The sequence below is a fragment of the Pelophylax lessonae genome (genome assembly GCF_965119305.1).
Source record: "Pelophylax lessonae genome assembly, chromosome: 10".
Classification (NCBI taxonomy): Eukaryota; Metazoa; Chordata; class Amphibia; order Anura; family Ranidae; genus Pelophylax; species Pelophylax lessonae.
In genome coordinates this window covers 221,354,376-221,372,362 of record NC_138777.1, presented here as the reverse complement: position 1 = coordinate 221,372,362, position 17,987 = coordinate 221,354,376, and the positions used below count along the sequence as shown (strand labels likewise).

General features: G+C 39.8%; 1 protein-coding gene across 2 annotated transcripts in view; it reads right to left on the bottom strand.

The window, feature by feature from the left end:
• Positions 1 to 5,977: 5,977 nt before the first annotated feature.
• The window catches only part of VSTM2B (V-set and transmembrane domain containing 2B), a 112,257-nt gene continuing 100,247 nt past the window's right edge, over positions 5,978 to 17,987 (bottom strand). For both annotated transcript variants that reach the window (XM_082269827.1, XM_082269828.1), the window contains exon 6: positions 5,978 to 6,247. In XM_082269827.1, the coding sequence (XP_082125953.1) occupies positions 6,159 to 6,247 (89 nt within the window). In that variant the 3' untranslated portion in view covers positions 5,978 to 6,158. The remainder of the gene's footprint in view (positions 6,248 to 17,987) is intronic.

The following is a 17,987-nucleotide window of genomic DNA, read 5'->3' as shown; positions in this document are numbered from 1 at the left end:
AGGAGCAGAGGGTGGTTGACACTTTGGTCTTGGGTGTTAAAGGACCTTGTCCCCACTCATATAGGTGGGGAGGGGGACACACTTTGGCCTTGGGTGCTGAAGGACCTTGTCCCTCTCATGTAGGAGGGGAGGGGGTACACTTTGGTCTTGGGTGCTAAAGGACCTTGTCCCCACACATGTAGGAGGGGAGAGGGACACACTGTGGCCTTGGGTGTTGAAGGACCTTGTCCCACTCATGTAGTAGGGGGGGGGGGGCACACTTTGACCTTGGGTGCTAAGGTCCCACTCATGTAGGAGGGGTTGTTTGAAGTTGATGACGTCAATCCACCAATCTGCTAAAATTCTTCTGCAAGCGATCTCAGTCTTTCTTAGTGACCAGGGTAGGATGAGTGGAAGGATCTTCATCATGAAGTCAAAATAAAACCAGCTACATAGGACTTTTAGAAGATTGCTGAAACAAAGTTTTATTAGGACCACAAAGCCCACCATCTCCTGCCACCATGTTTGGTATTGTTCAGTCATCTTGGAAAAAATTAATTGACCAAAAATCTGTCCCTGCAAAAGAAGAACGTAAATACTTGACCTTTCCGCTGCCCATTGCCACCAAAATGCTGCTCTTTTAGGCTCCATGTACACGGGACGCTGGAAATGGCCGTTTAGGAGCTGTTGGGCGTTTTTTTCAGAAGCCCCTGAACCCATCTACATTTTATCTTATCTGTCCATGTACACCAGGTCGTTTACAGTCATTTGCAGGCAGTTGCGTTCAGGGACTTTTTTTAGAACGCAATTATTTGCGTTCGAACGTGTGTTTCCCGGCGTTTCAAATGCACAAACGCGTCTGAACGCGTCCGAACGCGATGGCCCGCGTTTAGCATTCGCGTTTTTCCATTTTAAAGGGGAATAATTTTTTTGACCTCTAGGAACGGTTCTAAACGCAAACGCCCGCAAACGCCGCTAAACGCGGGTACAAACGCGACCAAGCGGACGTTTCAAACGTCCTAAAAATTCCAGCATTCAAAGGGACTTTTAACAATGTCCCGTGTACATGGAGCCTTAAAGGGAAACCTTCCAATGCTGCTCTATTAAAGGGAAACCTTCCAATGCTGCTCTATTAAAGGGAAACCTTCCAATGCTGCTCTATTAAACCTTCCTTTGAAGTCTATGCAGCAAACGGCACTTCTGGGAGTGTTGATCCTTTGGTGTTCTGCTGCACTCAGAGGCTCCTATCCCCAACCTTCAACTCACCACCACATAAGTGATATGGAGATCAAGAAAGAACCACTGAGCTCAGCACTGGACCAGGACAGGAGAACAACACTTACACAACTGTTTGCCTCTCAACAAACTTCAGCCGAAGGTTTCTGTTCAGTGGAGCAGTGTTTGCTGATCTGGGCAGCTTTTTGTCCAATTTTATTTTCCCAACATAAATGTAGACATGAAGATAAATACAAATTTTTGGTGACTCAGTCTAATTATAACAAGGCACAGTGGCCCCAGTAAGGTTGCTCTCCAAAAACGGGGCACCCCTTAAGTAAGGACCCAGAATTAGGAATCCACATATATACAGTCTAATGAGAGTGCAAAACAAAAATCTGAGAGTTCAAAACCCTTTAATATATATTTTAGTTGACAACATTATATGGGCCTCCAAATCCCAACTGCAACCTCTTGTTAACACTGGCAAGTGCAGCTTAGGTATGGAGTCACAGAAAGGTACAGTTCTAAGGTTAAAAATGAACCAACGTAGTAGTAGGTAGAAACAGGATAACAAAATTACCAACAGTTGAAGTCATTTGCTGACGAAACGTGTCAGGGCGTGGTCACGCGGTCACCAGGGTTACCTACGTCCTACGTCATACCCAGAAGTTGGCCGACTAGGTACCGAGCACGAGCTGGATACTAGCGGGGAACGACTGCTATATACCCTTATATACACACGCTTTTACCTATGCTTTTTATGTGAGTGTAACACTTGAAGGGTCTGTCTGTTTGGGATAATAAAATTGGAGTTATACAGTATCACGCTATGTGGTTTTATTAATTTGCTTACATGCACCGTGGTTATGCGGAGTGACTCCTGTGTATCAGTGTGAGGAGAGTGTCCCATCCAGGGCTCCAAGCTTCTTGAAGATCTGTCATCCCCTTTTGTGATAAACATTGGCCTGTAGTACTCATTGGCCTCTGGTAAGTTTATTACCATAAGGCGTCCACAGCGGTGAGGTGGAGGCTTTCTGGGATTTGGATGCACTATCGTGGATGATCTGCATCCTTGGATTTTCACCCTGTTATTTGGGACTTTATGCATGAACTCTTTTCACATTGTTATTACCAACAACAGAGACTCTATTCTATTCATTTTTGGATTTGTACATTTTATGATAGCGCTGCTAGTGTATTATTTGAGGTGGAGATGTGCATGTTTAATCACCTTTGAAATACACCTATTTTGTCAAAATTACCAACACGTTTCAGGGGCCCCACGTTCCCCTTTCTTCAGGACTCAGATGATGTATGTGGTAGGACTCAAAGATGATACAATAACCAGGAATAAATTTGTAATTGTATAAGCCTTTTGTTGATACGCTGATTCCAGATGTAACTTTTAGGGCTCATTCACACAGGCTGCTGGCCTTACCACCCCTTAGAAAAAACGTTTTGCGGTGGAACGCTTTTCAGAGAGCTGTACAGAAGCAGATGGCAGGCATTCAGGAGTCGATACAACCATCTCCTGAATGCCTGTCCTTTTTTTTTTTGGCAGCCAAATGGTGATTTTTCATGGGAATACTGCAAAGCCTAGTGATTGGCTCGCAGTTGCGGCGTGTCCCCATTCACTTGAATGGGTCGAGTGTGACGAGCAGTACGGAGGTACATGGGGTGTATATTCCCTGCGCCCACAGCAGGTGTACAACCCTGTCTGACTACTTCTGCAGCTTACTTAAAACCCCCAAATATTATATGTTTTTAAGCAGAGGCCCTAGAGAATAAAATGAGGTGGGTGTTGTAATTTTTTATGTCAGACAGTATTTACGTAGTGGTTTTTCAAACACAAATTTTGTGAAAAAAATACATTTCCTTAATTTTATTGTGCAAAAACAGAATGTAATACCCAATTTTTGTAAACTATAAAAGATGATGTTACACCGATTAAATAGATACCTAACATGTCACGCTTTAACCACTTAATCACTTTACCACCGGAGGATTTTGCTGTCTTACGTCCAGGCCACTTTTTTGTGATTCGGCACTGTGCAAATTTAACTGACAATTGCGCAGTCGTGCGACGCCGTACCCAAACTAAATTTATGTCCTTTTTTTTCCCCACAAACAGAGATTTCTTTTGGTGGTATTTGATCACCTGTACGATTTTTACTTTTTGCGCTATAAACAAAAAAAGAGCGTAAATTTTGAAAAAATAATATTTTTCACATTTTTTTATATGAAATTTCCCCCCAAAAAATGTAAAAATCAAATTTTTTTTACATTTTTGGCCAATTTGTTTTCTGCTACCTATGTTTGGTAAAAAAAAATCACAATAAGCATATTTTAATTGGTTTGCGCAGAAGTTATTGCGTTTACTAACTACGGGAAAGATTTCTGTCATTTTTGGTGTTTTGTTTTTTTAACGAGTAATGGCGGCGATCTGCGATTTTTTTTTTGCGGGACTGCGACATTGCGGCGGACAGATCGGACCCTTGACTGACATTTTTGACACCTTTGGGGGTACCAGTGACATTACTGCAGTAATCAGTGCTATAAATATGCACTGTTACTGTAAAAATGACACTGGCAGGGAAGGGGTTAATTTTATTGGAGAGGGAGGGGTTAATGTATGCCTGGTGCTTACTGACATGTGTGGGGGGAGGTGACTGAGTGACACAGGCACAGATCGCAGGTTCAGCTATGCTGATCCCTGCAATCTGTCACTGTTTGTCACTTAGGAGATCCGCCCGCTCTGTTTACACAGGCTGGCGGATCTCCACACTCGATTCCCCGACGATCGGGGAAGAGCAGCGGTGATCGCCGCTGCTCCTCCCCTGGCCCGACTCCCGCTGTGACTGAAAACAGCGGGAGCAAGCCTCCGGCGGCGCCCCGAGCGCCGCCCACAAGGGGAGGAGTCCAGCGACGTAGTTCTACATCGCTGGACGGAATCGAGCCACTTTGCCGCAGTACAGTCCCAGTGACTGGTCGGCAAGTGGTTAAAGACCGCCCCCTGCAGTTTTACCTCGGTACTTTGACGTTAAATACCGGGGTTATGGCAGCAGATAGCTGGCTTTACCCCGGTATTTTTTTAAACGGTGGGCGGTCCTCTTTAACATAATGGTGGTCTCAGCGGCGGATTCGCCACAAGATTACCCTTACAGGCGGCATGAGAGGTGCCCCCCCCCTCCCGCCGCTTCCCGGTCGTTTTCCCCGCTTACTGGATCCGTCGGGGAAAACGATCCGGTCCACTGTCCTCTCAGGAAGATGGCCCTCATTCGATTCTATGGCCTTGGAGGACCGGAGCGACATCATACCTGGCTTCCTAGCAACTGATTTATAGAGCCCATTTTTTTCATTATGAAAAAAAAATTACTTTTTTTTTTTTCTTTTCTTGCCACCAAAATGCAGATTGCCGCCATTAATAGTAAAAAAAAAAAAACAATATAAAAGACATAAATCTTTCCCGTAGTTTGTAGACGGGATAACTTTTGCGCAAACCAATCAAAATACGCTTATTGCAATTTTTTTTTTTTTTTACCAAAAATATGTAGCAGAAAACAAATTGGCCTAAAATGTTAAATTTTGATTTTTTTATTTTTTTGGGGGGGAAAATATATCAGAAAATGAAAAATACTGTTTTTTTTTCAGAATCGTCCTTGTTTTTTTGTTTATAGCGCAAAAAATAAAAATTGCAGAGGTGATCAAATACCACCAAAAGAAAGCTCTGTTTGTGGGAAAAAAGGACATCAATTTTATTTGGGTTCAGCGTCGCACGACCGCGCAATTGTCCGTTAAAGTAACGCAGTGCCGACTCGCAAAAAATGGCCTGGTCATTAAGGGGGCAAAACCTTCCGGTCCAGAAGTGGTTAAATGCCTGTTTTTACTACCCCCCCCCCCGACTGCCCATGTGAATAAACCCTTACACGATCTCAAATGTGTTTTCTGTTACACGTTATCCTTTTGTCAAATGATATAAGATTTCGGACTTTTGGATCTTTTGTTTGTCGCTTTCATTAGACTGTTTATACGTGAATTAAATTTTCCCAAATTTTATTACAGCTCCGAAATATTATCCTACCACGCCTGCAAACACTGAACTTTTTACGCTTATGAAATGCACCCCAGCAACATTTATCAGGCTCATTAAACTTGGATTCGGAAAATGAAATTTTGCTACTCTTATTTCAAAACTCTTTTTATTCAACTGTTATTTAGCATTATACAATACAGGTTTTTGTTTTGTTATAAACAAGTTGTCTTACCTTGATTCCAACCTTTATTTAAAAATAAATATTATCGACGGTGAGTAATGACGAGTCTGATCTGCCTTTGAAGAAAAAAGAAAAAAAAAAAAAAGAGAAAAACAAAATGTACGGACATGAAATAATTTAATATATAAAAAAAAAAAACAGAAAAAAAAAAAATTAACCCAAACACACACCCTACTTAAAAATATTTTTTTTTTTCATGAGAAGGTTTCTAAACTCAATAAATTTACAGATTGTCATAAAAATAATTGCTCAAAAGTTCGTGCAAAAAGAACAACGATCGCCATCTTGGGAAGGAAATGCCTGATGATAACTGTTTTTTTTTTTCTTTTTCCGTTGATAAATGCGCGCAGCAAGGCGTGAACCAGACTTTGTGTATGATTTTTAAATTCCTCTTTTTTTTTTTTTTTAAACTAGATGCATTACTTGGGTGGTTTCCATTTTTAGCTTTCGTGTAAGTTCTCCAAAAATACATGTTTTTTTATTTTTTGTAACTTTTTTTTTTTTAATTTTGTATTTAATATTCATCGTGAAGAGTTTGCCATGCTTCTTTCAGTCTTTTTCCTGTCCTTTTTTCGTAAATTTGCAGCTTTCGTAAAGAAGAAAAGGGGAAGGGAGAAAGGGGAGGTTTTGGATAAGTTCCTGTGGGCTGTTTGGTTGGTTGAGAGGAATGACTCACAAAATGGTCCATCAGTGGTTGAACAGCAAAAACAAAAGCTGATGAAATATCAACAGCAGCACGTAAAGCATGGGGTCGCTGGCCACGCTGGTTCCTGTGCCTGCAAGAGAACAGAAACATGGCGTTATAAAAGCCAAAAATTAATTCCTTCATGACCAGGGTCAAAGCAAACCTGACGTGCCAAACTGTACTGTACATATAACCGCAACTACTTTGTGTACCCAGGTGAATTATATTTTGTTTGTTATTTTTCAGGATGAATTGGGGTTTAATTTGGTGGTAAATGGTAATGAATATGTATGTGGACTTTAATGGCACATAGGAACAAAAAACCGTCTCATAAAATCAATACATTTTTATTACAAAAATATTCATATTAAAAACAAGGGAAGGGGGGGGGGGAAGCCCCTTATCATGAATTTTAGGGGCTTTTTCCCCCCTTCCCTTGTTTTTTTTTCATACACTTTTGTTTGTTAACGATTTTGTCCCCTTGCAAGGTACAATGTATTATATCATGGATCCTGTATGCAGGGCTGCTGTTAGAATCGCGGGGCCCGTACAGACTACCCTGCAGGGCCCCCCCAAGAAAATATTAAATATATATTTAGCTAAAATTCCAACAAAATCACTATTAGCAGACACAAATATAACATAACTCGCATAATTCCTGCTAAATCTAAAAAACAAACTATGTTAAATAAAAAAGAAGATGAGATGAGAAAAATATACAGGCTGGGCAGTTGGAGCTCAGTGATCAGAGAGACAGAAAGAGAGAAACAAAGTTACAATTTACAAATAAACTCCTGAGCAGAGATAACATTAGAGCCAGTGCTGGGAGGGGGGTCCACAGAAGGGAGGGGGATTAGTGAGGGACAACTGTCTCTTTCTCAACAGATACAAGCTGATAGCAGGGAGAGGGACAGATCAGATTCAGGTGCTGGAGGAAGATTTCTGTATTTGTTGTCCATCACTAATCCCCCTCTCTGTGTGGGCCCCCCTGTGTGCTCGGGCCCCCTACAAGAGGGCTGGTGGTCCCCCCCTATCAGCGGCCCTGCCTGTATGTATACAATGTATTATATCATGGATCCTGTATGCATACAATGTGTCGGGATTATTGGGGGTAATTAACTAATAGCATAAAAATGATTTTAAAAGCCATGTATATTCATATCTTATGATGCTGAACAGTACAGTATGGCTTCCATCTTGTTCAGGGTGAAAGAAAGTTCATATATGTACTTGTTAAAAAAAATGTCTCTTACAAGCTTACAAGACAGAATAGAATTTGAACAGAGGTCTTTGTATCTATGTAATCGTAAATAAGGTAATACATTGACATCTCATCAGATAACGGACAATTAGCGAGACACCATACTAGTCTAGCTTGTAATCTTATCTGTATATAACAATGGACAATGGCTCAGTGTTCTTCATCAGACATTTAAAATATAAATGTTAAAGATACATTATTATATGTGTGAAGATATTAGGCATAATTATGTCATTTTATTATGTAAGGCATATACATATATATTTAGGAATGTTATATCACATTTTGGGTTTATATTTTTGCAGTAGTAATCTTACTTAGAATACATTATTATTAAGTGTAAGAACATATGTATCTCGTCACTAATTACCTAATTTCAGAGAAGTTTGTGTCTAAGTGTTCAGAGGTATCATAAATTCTACCAGTCCTAGACGAGATATCTGACAGTTTATGGCATGGTCAAATAAGTAATGGCTTTTCACTAGCCAGAGGTCAAAGATCATCAGATAAGAATATCTTATAATTAGTCTAAATACACTGAATTTAATAAACGGTATGATACTGCCCTCTATAGACGAAATACCAAATGCAGTTTTGGGATAGTTCAGATATTCCCATATAGAAATATTATATTGTATTAAAAATAATTATTATTGAAATGGTTTACCAGATCCAATAATTGCCAGAGAATGATGGAGATACAGATGGACATTTATGTATGTACTGGGAGTATGGACAAAGTTTATATGTGTTTTATGATTACTCTTACATATAGAGAAATCATCCTTTAATTTTATTATACCAAGTATTGGGTTAATTATCAAAAGAGGTGTGTCTCTGACCTCACCAGTTTAGGTATAGAATATTCCGACCAATGGGGATAATGTTTCATCCTTCCGGGTTTTACTTATGGTAATTTTAATAGCCCTTTGTTCTTACCATATAAAAGAACACCCCAGATATGAGACACACATTACATTACACTTACATCACACACGCTACTACGTCCATCTATAGACTCATCCAGACATACTCCATCTTGGTCCATCATTCATCTGAAACTTGAAGGGAAGCCACCATCTTAAGAAAGGCATCCATCTTAGGACTCTGGTAACGACCATTTGAAGCTAGCGGCCATCTTAAGTGTGGTAAATATGCCTTGCTGTGTTATTTGATTTTATTTAACAATTGTTTATTCCTTCCTTATATGTTTTATATTGCATAATTAAGGGTAATAAGATTACAATCCCAGCCGTATAAACCATGGTAGATTTTTCTCTAAATAGCTGATTTTTGTTTTTATACATTTTTATTAATATCAGATTTAGTGCATTATTTGCAATTTTAAGTCCTCTGTTTTGCATGGCTTATTCTCACTCATCTGCAGTGAAGTGACTTTCGGCTATGCATTGTTTATATAGAACATTTATTTATGGTTTATGCTTTACCTGGGAAGAAATGGTAATCTTGCTTTCTTTTCACTTTCACTTTGTTTCACTTTCACTTTCATTATTGAGCTAAACATCACATTGCATTGATTATTTTAAGTTAGTATTTTCTGTAGAAGTTATCTTTTTGTGTCATTTCTTGTTTGATCATATATTGTGATTACATGTCTTGAGAATAAATATTTTATATACCGTATTTATCGGCGTATAACACACACTTTTCCCCCTGAAAATATAGTGCAAACAGTGGGTGCGTGTTATACGCCGATATTTTTTTTCCAGGAGGGGGGGGGGGGGCGGGGATCGGGCGGTCCTCCCCGGGTATCCACACATTGGAATGGTGTCAGGCTGGCTGCCCCTCCTCTCCTGGCCGTGGGACAGCCCTGCCAGCGTACTCTGCAGTTAAGAAAAAATCATGCCCTTTTTTATAGATCGTTCCGACATTATGTCATTGAAGAATGCTGCCTCTAAATACCTTGATAGCTTTGTTCGTGCTGGCTGCTCTCCTCCTCCCGCCCCTCCTCCTCCCGCCCCTCCTCCTCCTCTGAGTGTAATTTCAGATTGGTGGAGGAGAGCGATCACATGACAGTCCATTACACGTCAGAGGAAAGCAGTCACATGACCGGCCATGTACGAACGGAGCTAATGAGGTATTTAAAGGCATTGGCTTACAATAACAGTGACACAAAGGAAACATCTATGAAAAGGGTCTGGTAGTGATTTTTTTTTTACTTTAGAGAACGCTTGCAGGGCTGTCCCAGGAGACTGGGGGTTTCCTGTGAGTGCAGGGGGGCTGTGCAATGTAAAGGGGGCTTTAAAATAAAAGGGGGTATGTACTGTGCATTGGGGGGAACTGTGAAATGTATAGGGGGGCTGTTTAATGAAAGGGGCAGTATACTGTTATTTTTAAATATTTAAAATGTTTTTTTCCTGAAACTTCCCTCTTAAAGTGAAGGTGCGTGTTATACGCTTGTGCGTGTTATACGCCGATAAATACGGTATATTCCATACTGTAGACTGTACTCACTAAGATTGGTATATGCTTTTAAAAAGAAATTAATCAATTAAAAAGAATTCACTACATATTGATTTGTGGAATAAGTGAAGATTCTCCTTTCTCATAGATCTTTGCTTATTAACCATAAATAAATACACTGCTATATTCAGAGCAGTATAAATTTCTGACATAATGAAGTACGAGCGCAAGATATTATTATTAAATATTCTTACAAATGTATTATATCATGGATCCTGTATGTATACAATGTATTATATCATGGATCCTGTATGCATACAATGTATTATATCATGAATCCTGTATGTATACAATGTATTATAGAATGGATCCTGTATGTATACAATGTATTATATCATGGATCCTGTATGCATACAATGTATTATAGAATGGATCCTGTATGTATACAATGTATTATATCATGGATCCTGTATGCATACAATGTATTATATCATGGATCCTGTATGCATACAATGTATTGTGGCAGGGCTTCCCAAACTTTTTTGGGCTGAGACACACTTCTGAATACAGTTATTTTTGCAGCCATTTTCACGTCATACTGCCCCTTTACACATCACAGTGTTATACTAGTGCGGTATGACTTAACTGGTTCCCGACCCCCCTTTGCAGTTTTTGTTTGTAAATTACTTTACTACTGCTTTAGGCCTGGTTCACATGCATGCGGGTTGGGGGCCCACATTTGCACAGGCATGGCAGCCCATTGATTTGAATGGACTGCTATGCCCTCGTTTTTCGCACAAAAAAGGTGCATGCAGAATTTAAAAAAAGCAGTGGCCGTGAAATCCATCCTGCTTTTGCACCATGCGACTTAGCTGCAGTTCAATATACAATATATTATAGAATGGATCCTGTAATTATTTACATACAGGATCCATTCTATAATACATTGTGTGTATACAATGCATTATATAATAGATCCGGTATGTATACAATATATTATAGAATGGATCCTGTATGTATACAATGTATTATAGAATGGATCCTGTATGTATACAATGCATTATATAATAGATCCGGTATGTATACAATGTATTATAGAATGGATCCTGTATGTATACAATGTATTATAGAATGGAACCTGTATGTATACAATGTATCATAGAATAGATCCTGTATGTATACAATGTATCATAGAATGGAACCTGTATGTATACAATGCATTATATAATGGATCCTGTATGTATACAATGCATTATAGAATAGATCCTGTATGTATACAATGTATTATAGAATTGATCCTGTATGTAAATAATTATATAATGGATCCTGTATGTATACAATGTATTATAAAATGGATCCTGTATGGATACAATGCATTATATAATGGACCCTGTATGTATACAATGTATTATAGAATGGAACCTATATGTATACAATGTATTATAAAATAGATCCGGTATGTAAACAATGCATTATATAATAGATACTGTATGTATACAATGTATTATAGAATGGAACCTGTATGTATACAATGTATTATATCATGGATCCTGTATGTATACAATATATTATAGAATGGACATTGTATGTATACAATGCATTATATAATAGATCCGGTATGTATACAATATATTATAGAATGGAACCTGTATGTATACAATGTATTATAGAATGGAACCTGTATGTATACAATGTATTATAGAATGAAACCTGTATGTATACAATATATTATAGAATGGACATTGTATGTATACAATATATTATAGAATGGATCCTGTATGTATACAATATATTATAGAATGGATCCTGTATGTATACAATGTATTATAGAATGGATCCTGTATGTAAAGTATCTTTCTCTCTGTTTAGAGGAGAAAAAAAACAAAAAACAGGGGCATGCTGCATAGTGACTAATTACTGTGATAGGCAATCAGAGGTTATCACAGCAATCAGGTAATTGGGAAACGGGACTCCAGATTCCTGATCATTAGTACGGAACCCGAGGCTCTTGATAAGAGGCAGGTCTCTGTGCTGGGAGCATGCTGTCACAGTCACAAGAAGACATATATGTGGTGCCCAGGTTTGAAACCCACCTCTTTGATGCCGCATACTGTATACTGTTGTATTGTGTTTCTATTCATGAACTGGTTGGAAACCCTGTTGAGGTCCTTAAAAAAGTCAAAGCCCAGGGGCCTGCAACAGAAGGTCTAACCTCTGTTCTTGCACTGCGGCCTCCATCAGATTTGTTGGCACTCAACATTACTAGAATCATTGGATGCCTACGTCCTCTACTGCACGTCATATAACCTTCCTCCAACTCCTATACCTCTACAGGACTCAGCAGTGTCATCAAAGTCAGGGGATGGAGCCACAGGTTTCCGACACTACCAGAAGTATCGAAAACCAAAGACCTAATGGAGGCTGCAAGCTAGAACGAATGGGAAGTAAAAGACGCAGACCAGGATGTCCTTGGAGAGTTGTGTATACTACCTCTTCTATTTTGCAAAGAACTGGCATTTTGATTCATTTAAAAACCAACAGGGTATATTTGAAGAAGAACCCTGATACTGTATCTGTATATTGTGGCATATAAGGCAGTCGAAGAACTACCAAGGTCGCAAAGGTTGCACTTGTGACACGGCCCTGGTATTCTGCCACTGTGTTGGGGCCCCAAGATGGCAGGAAGGTGGCTGCTGCAGAACATGAGAAAGGGTCCCACTGTGGGACTATAGGGCTCAGTTCACACTGCTGAAACCCCAAAGCTGCGTGACTTGCTTGCGATTTCCCTACGACATGCTTGTGACTTTTGTGATTTAAAGAGTCTTTAAAGAATTTAACACCTTCCCCCCTGCCCTATAGCAGAATGATGGCCGAGTGGGGGTTCCATTGTTGTGACTGGAGGTCATATGCCATCCTTCAGAACAACCTGCCTGTCTACGCCCCCAGGTGGCGGTAGTGCGGTGTGTCGCCCAGACACACCGCATCTCTGATTACTGTAAAGAGCCTATGAAACAGCTGATTACAGTGTTAATATGAAGTGCCGTTATCTGCATTCCTCTATTCACGCTGAGAGGGCGTGAGTAGAGGAGAGCCGATAAGCGACTCTCCTGACAGGGGGGGGGGGGGGTATGTGCTGATTATCAGTGCATTGCTTATCAGTGCAGCCCCTTAAGTGATGTCTGCCTGTGCCCACCAGTGATGCCCACCTGGGTCCACTAGTGATGCCCACCAGTGGTGCCAATCAGTGCCCACCAATGATGCCCACGTGTGTCTACTAGTGATGTCTACCTATGCTCACCAGTAGTGCCAATCAGTGCCCACCAGTGATGCCCACCTGTGTCTACTAGTGATGTCTACCTGTGCCCACCAGTGGTGCCAATCAGTGCCCACCAGTGATGCCCACCTGTGTCTACTAGTGATGCCCACCTGTGCCCACCAGTGGTGCCAGTCAGTACCCATTAGTGCTGCATTTCAGTGTCCATCAGTAATGCCTGTTAGTGCCTTCTATCAGTGCTGCATATCCGTGACATCCATCAGTGCCGCTCATCAGTGCCGCCTATCAGTGACATCCATCAGTGCCGCCTATCAGTGCCCATAAAAGCTGCCCATCAGTGCTGCCTATCAGTGCCTCCTCATCAGGGCCACCTCCTCCGGGTACATCAGTGAAGGAGAAAAAAGACTTATTTAATAAAACAAAAACTAAGAAAAATGTTTTTTTCCCCCAAAATTGTTTGGGCTTTTTACATTAGTTTAACAAAAAATAAAAACCTATTGGTGATTAAATACCACCAAAAGAAGGCTTTATCTCTCTAAAAAAAAAAAAAAAAAATATATATATATATATATATATATATATATATATATATATATTGTTTGGGTACAGCGTTGCATGACCGCGCAATTGTCATTCAAAGCATGACCGCGCTAAAAGCTCAAAATTGGCCTGGGCAAGAAGGGGGTGAAAGTGCCAATATTGAAGTTGTTAAAGAGTAAAGGGCCCCCGGATCAGTGGGAAGGGCCCTGGGACCAGAGGAAAGGTCCCCAGGACCAATGGAAAAAGCCCCAGCGCTCAGGGGGGCCCTTCCTGTCTTCTTGCACCAGTGCTCCGGAAGGATTTAGGTACGCCTCTGATATCAGGACTTTATTCATTTAGGCTTGTAATGCTACTGAAAGGTCTACTATAATAAAGGGCCATGTAAATTTGTGAAAGAAGCCTAGTATTCCACCTAGTGGCTAGAAATGGTAAATACGAAAGCATCACCTGTAATAATTCATATTTCCCAACTGAACAAAAAATAAAACATATTTTCAATTTTTGTTGGCTTTGAACATAATAAATATATACAAAACCTGACGCATTCTCTTTACATAGCAAGAAATAAAAACACACACTGTTATTATATGCATCAGGGACAGCGCATTCCTATAGTCCACCAAACTATATAAATCAGCAAAAAATACGTTTCCATTCCCGTAACGCCTGCATCCAATTTTTCTGCAGAATAAAGGTAAATAACGGGGCTGTGAGCACATAACTGATACCTGTGGCAGCATTTGGCTTCCTATACATTAGTCATAGCAGTTGCAACATATTGTGTCTGCAGATGTAATTTCAATTTGTGCACTCAGGCAGGTCATGTGTACTGGCTTGCAACCGCACATTACATTCAATTACTCTTTTGCACATGTTCCCTTATAGAAAGCTGCACACACTGCACGGCAAAATTACCGAGCTGAGCCTCATAATGAGAAGTAAACATGTCACCATTCCCACCGCTATTTGCTTAGCTGTAGAATTGCAAATAAGGTCTGATCAGACGCCTGCGAGCACGGGCCCTGGAGAGAGGGAGGCTGGGAAATAGGTAGAAGAAGAAGAGGCCCTGTCATTGGGTAGTTGTAAGATGCTGATGGGAGCTAATGAATGCCAGCCTTGTAAAATGCTCAGAGAAATGCGTCAGCCATCACCTACTTCATTATCTGGAGGGATGGGAACTGGAGGTATTCATGGCAAAAATGATAACATAAAGTGTATCTAAAGCCAAAATCAATTTTTTTGTATGTTCTCATATGTCATCATACCTTTCTGTATAGAGTCCTTAAGCTTATCTCTTTTTGCGAACCTTTTGCAAAGTTTCTTACCAGGAGATCCTAGGGGCGTAACTACAGGGGTTGCAGTGGTTGCAATTGCAACCGGGCCCCATGCTCCAGGGGGCCTGTGCGGCTCCCCTGTGCACCTGGATAGGAGGGGCGGCGGGGGCAGCATGTAGAGAAATCACTGTCCTCCTTTTTCCTCCTGTAGCTGCAGGAGGAAAATGGAGGAGATTGGTTCCTCTGTATGCTGCCCCCGCGCCACTCCTCCTATCCAGTTCACTTGTGTTCTGCTGTCTCTGGGCCCCTGAGTGTTACATACATAGTTACATAGTAGGTGAGGTTGAATAAAGACAATAGTCAATAGACAATAGTCCATCCAGTTCAACCTGTGTAGGTGTGTGTGCTCCCCTGATCCCCCCCCCCACTGTGCTGCTGGCTTCCTACCTCCCCTCTCCTGCCGGCTGCTGCAGGGGATGTGTCACAACAGAGAACCAGGAAGGGGTCGGTAAATATGTAATTTACCAGCTCCTTCCTTTTCTGAATGGACAGAGTCATAGTCAGTGACATTGTAAAAAAATAAAATAAAATAATAAAAAATAATACAATAAAAATACCAAAAAATAAAAACTAATGACACCAGTGGGTGAACTTCCAGGATCACAAAGATCACACTTGCGACCGGGCCCTGGCATTCCACCCCCGTGGGGAGGCCCCAAGATGGCAGGAAGGGGGCCCACTGCAGAACTTGTGAAAGGATCCGGCTGCAGGACCGTAATAAAGGGCCCCAGAATCAGTGGGAAGAGCCCCATGCTTGAAGAGAAGGGCCCCGGCCAGGGGTCCTGGGGGCCCTTCATGGTTTCTTGCACCGGGGCCCTGAAGGTTCTAGTTACGCCTCTGTCACATCCTGTGTCAGGCTGGCAAAGTTAAGTTACCACAGCTCCCAACCAGGGCTGGCCCAAGACATTGTACTACAGGAAGACAACAAGAGAAGGATTACCGACCTTGTGCATTACCAATATAAAAGTTTATGAACCTGTTCCGGACCGCCCACCGCATATCTACTGCGGCAGGCTGGCCCTCCTGCGCGAACCGAAGTAGGGCTACGTCGGACGCATTCCGGCAGCTAGGTGGCAAGCGCGCCCCGCCCCCACTCGGCAGCGGGGACTCCAATGCACGGGGCAGGCAGCTCCAATTTCTGCCTGCCACCCACGATCGCTCCCCGCTGAGAGAGAAGAACGTTCAGCTGTTGTAAACACAGCTGACCGTTCTTCTCTCTGGAATGATCACAGAGCGCCTGTGATCCTTCTATATAGGAACACAGGTCTCTATGGTCATTCCATAACCCCCGCCCCCATACAGTTATAATCACTCCCCTAGGCTCACATTTAACCCATTGATCACCCACAGTGTTAACCCCTTCCCTGCCAGTGTCATTATTACAGTAACAGTGCATATTTATAGCACTGATTACTGTAGTAATGTCACTGGCCCCCCCTCAAAAGTGTAACAAATGTCAGTTAGGGGTCCGATCTGTCCACCGCAATGTCGCAGTCCCGCAAAAAATCGCAGATCGCCGCCATTACTTGTAAAAAAAAAACAATAAAAATGACAAATCTTTCCCGTAGTTAGCAACTTTTGCGCAAACCAATCAAAATACGCTTATTGTGATTTTTTTTACCAAAAATATGTAGCAGAATACAAATTGGCCTAAAATGTTAAAAAATTTTGATTTGTAAATTTTTTGGGGGGGGGGGGGAATATTATATATCAGAATCATGTGAAAAATATTGTTTTTTTTTTCAAAATTGTCGCTCTTTTTCAAAAACTAAAAATCGCACAGGTGATCAAATACCACCAAAAGAAAGCTCTATTTGTGGGGGAAAAAAGGACATAAATTTAATTTGGGTACAGCATTGCATGACCGCACAATTGTCCGTTAAAATAACGCAGTGCCGAATCGCAAAATATGGCCTGGTCAGGAAGGGGGTAAAATCTTCCGGTCTTAAAGTGGTTAAAAATACGCTCATTGAGAATTTTTTGTCAAAGAAATGTAGCTAAATACATTTTGGCCTAAATATATGACAAAAATTGAATATATTGGATATTTGTTAACTGTCAAAGTAGAAAATGTCAATTTTTCACAATATTTTTGCTCTTTTTTTATTAATATTGCAAAAAATAAAAAGCGCAGAGGTGATCAAATACCACCAAAAGAAAGCTCTGTTTATGGGAAAAAAAGGACATAAATTTCGTTTGGTTGCATGACCACGCAATTGTCAGTTAAAGTCACGCAGTGCCAAGTTGACAAAAAGTGGCCTGGTCATTAAGCAGGAAAATCCTCCGGTCTTAAAGTGGTTCATAAACTTTCTAGTGGTATTGCACAAGGTCAGTGCGCCCCTCTCTTGTCTTTCTTGTCTTTTATATATATATATGTATATGTGTATATATATATATATATATATATATATATATATATATGTATATATATATATATATATGTATATATATATATATATATATATATATGTATATATATATATATATATATATATATATATATATATATATATATGTATATATATATATATATATGTGTATATATATATATATATATATATATATATATACACATATATATATATATATATATATATATATATATATATATATATATACATACAGTATATATATATATATATATATATATATATATATATATATATGTATATATATATATATATATATATATATATGTATATATATATATATATATATATATATATATATATATATATATATATATATATATATATACATACAGTATATATATATATACATATATATATATATATATATATATATATATATATATATATATATATATATATATACATACAGTATATATATATATATATATATATATATATATATATATATATATATATATATATATATTATAAATATTTTGGGGGTTCTAAGTATGTTTCAAGCAAAACATGATTTTTTACATGTAGGAGAGAAATGTCAGAATTGGTCTGGACTGGAAGTGGTTGAA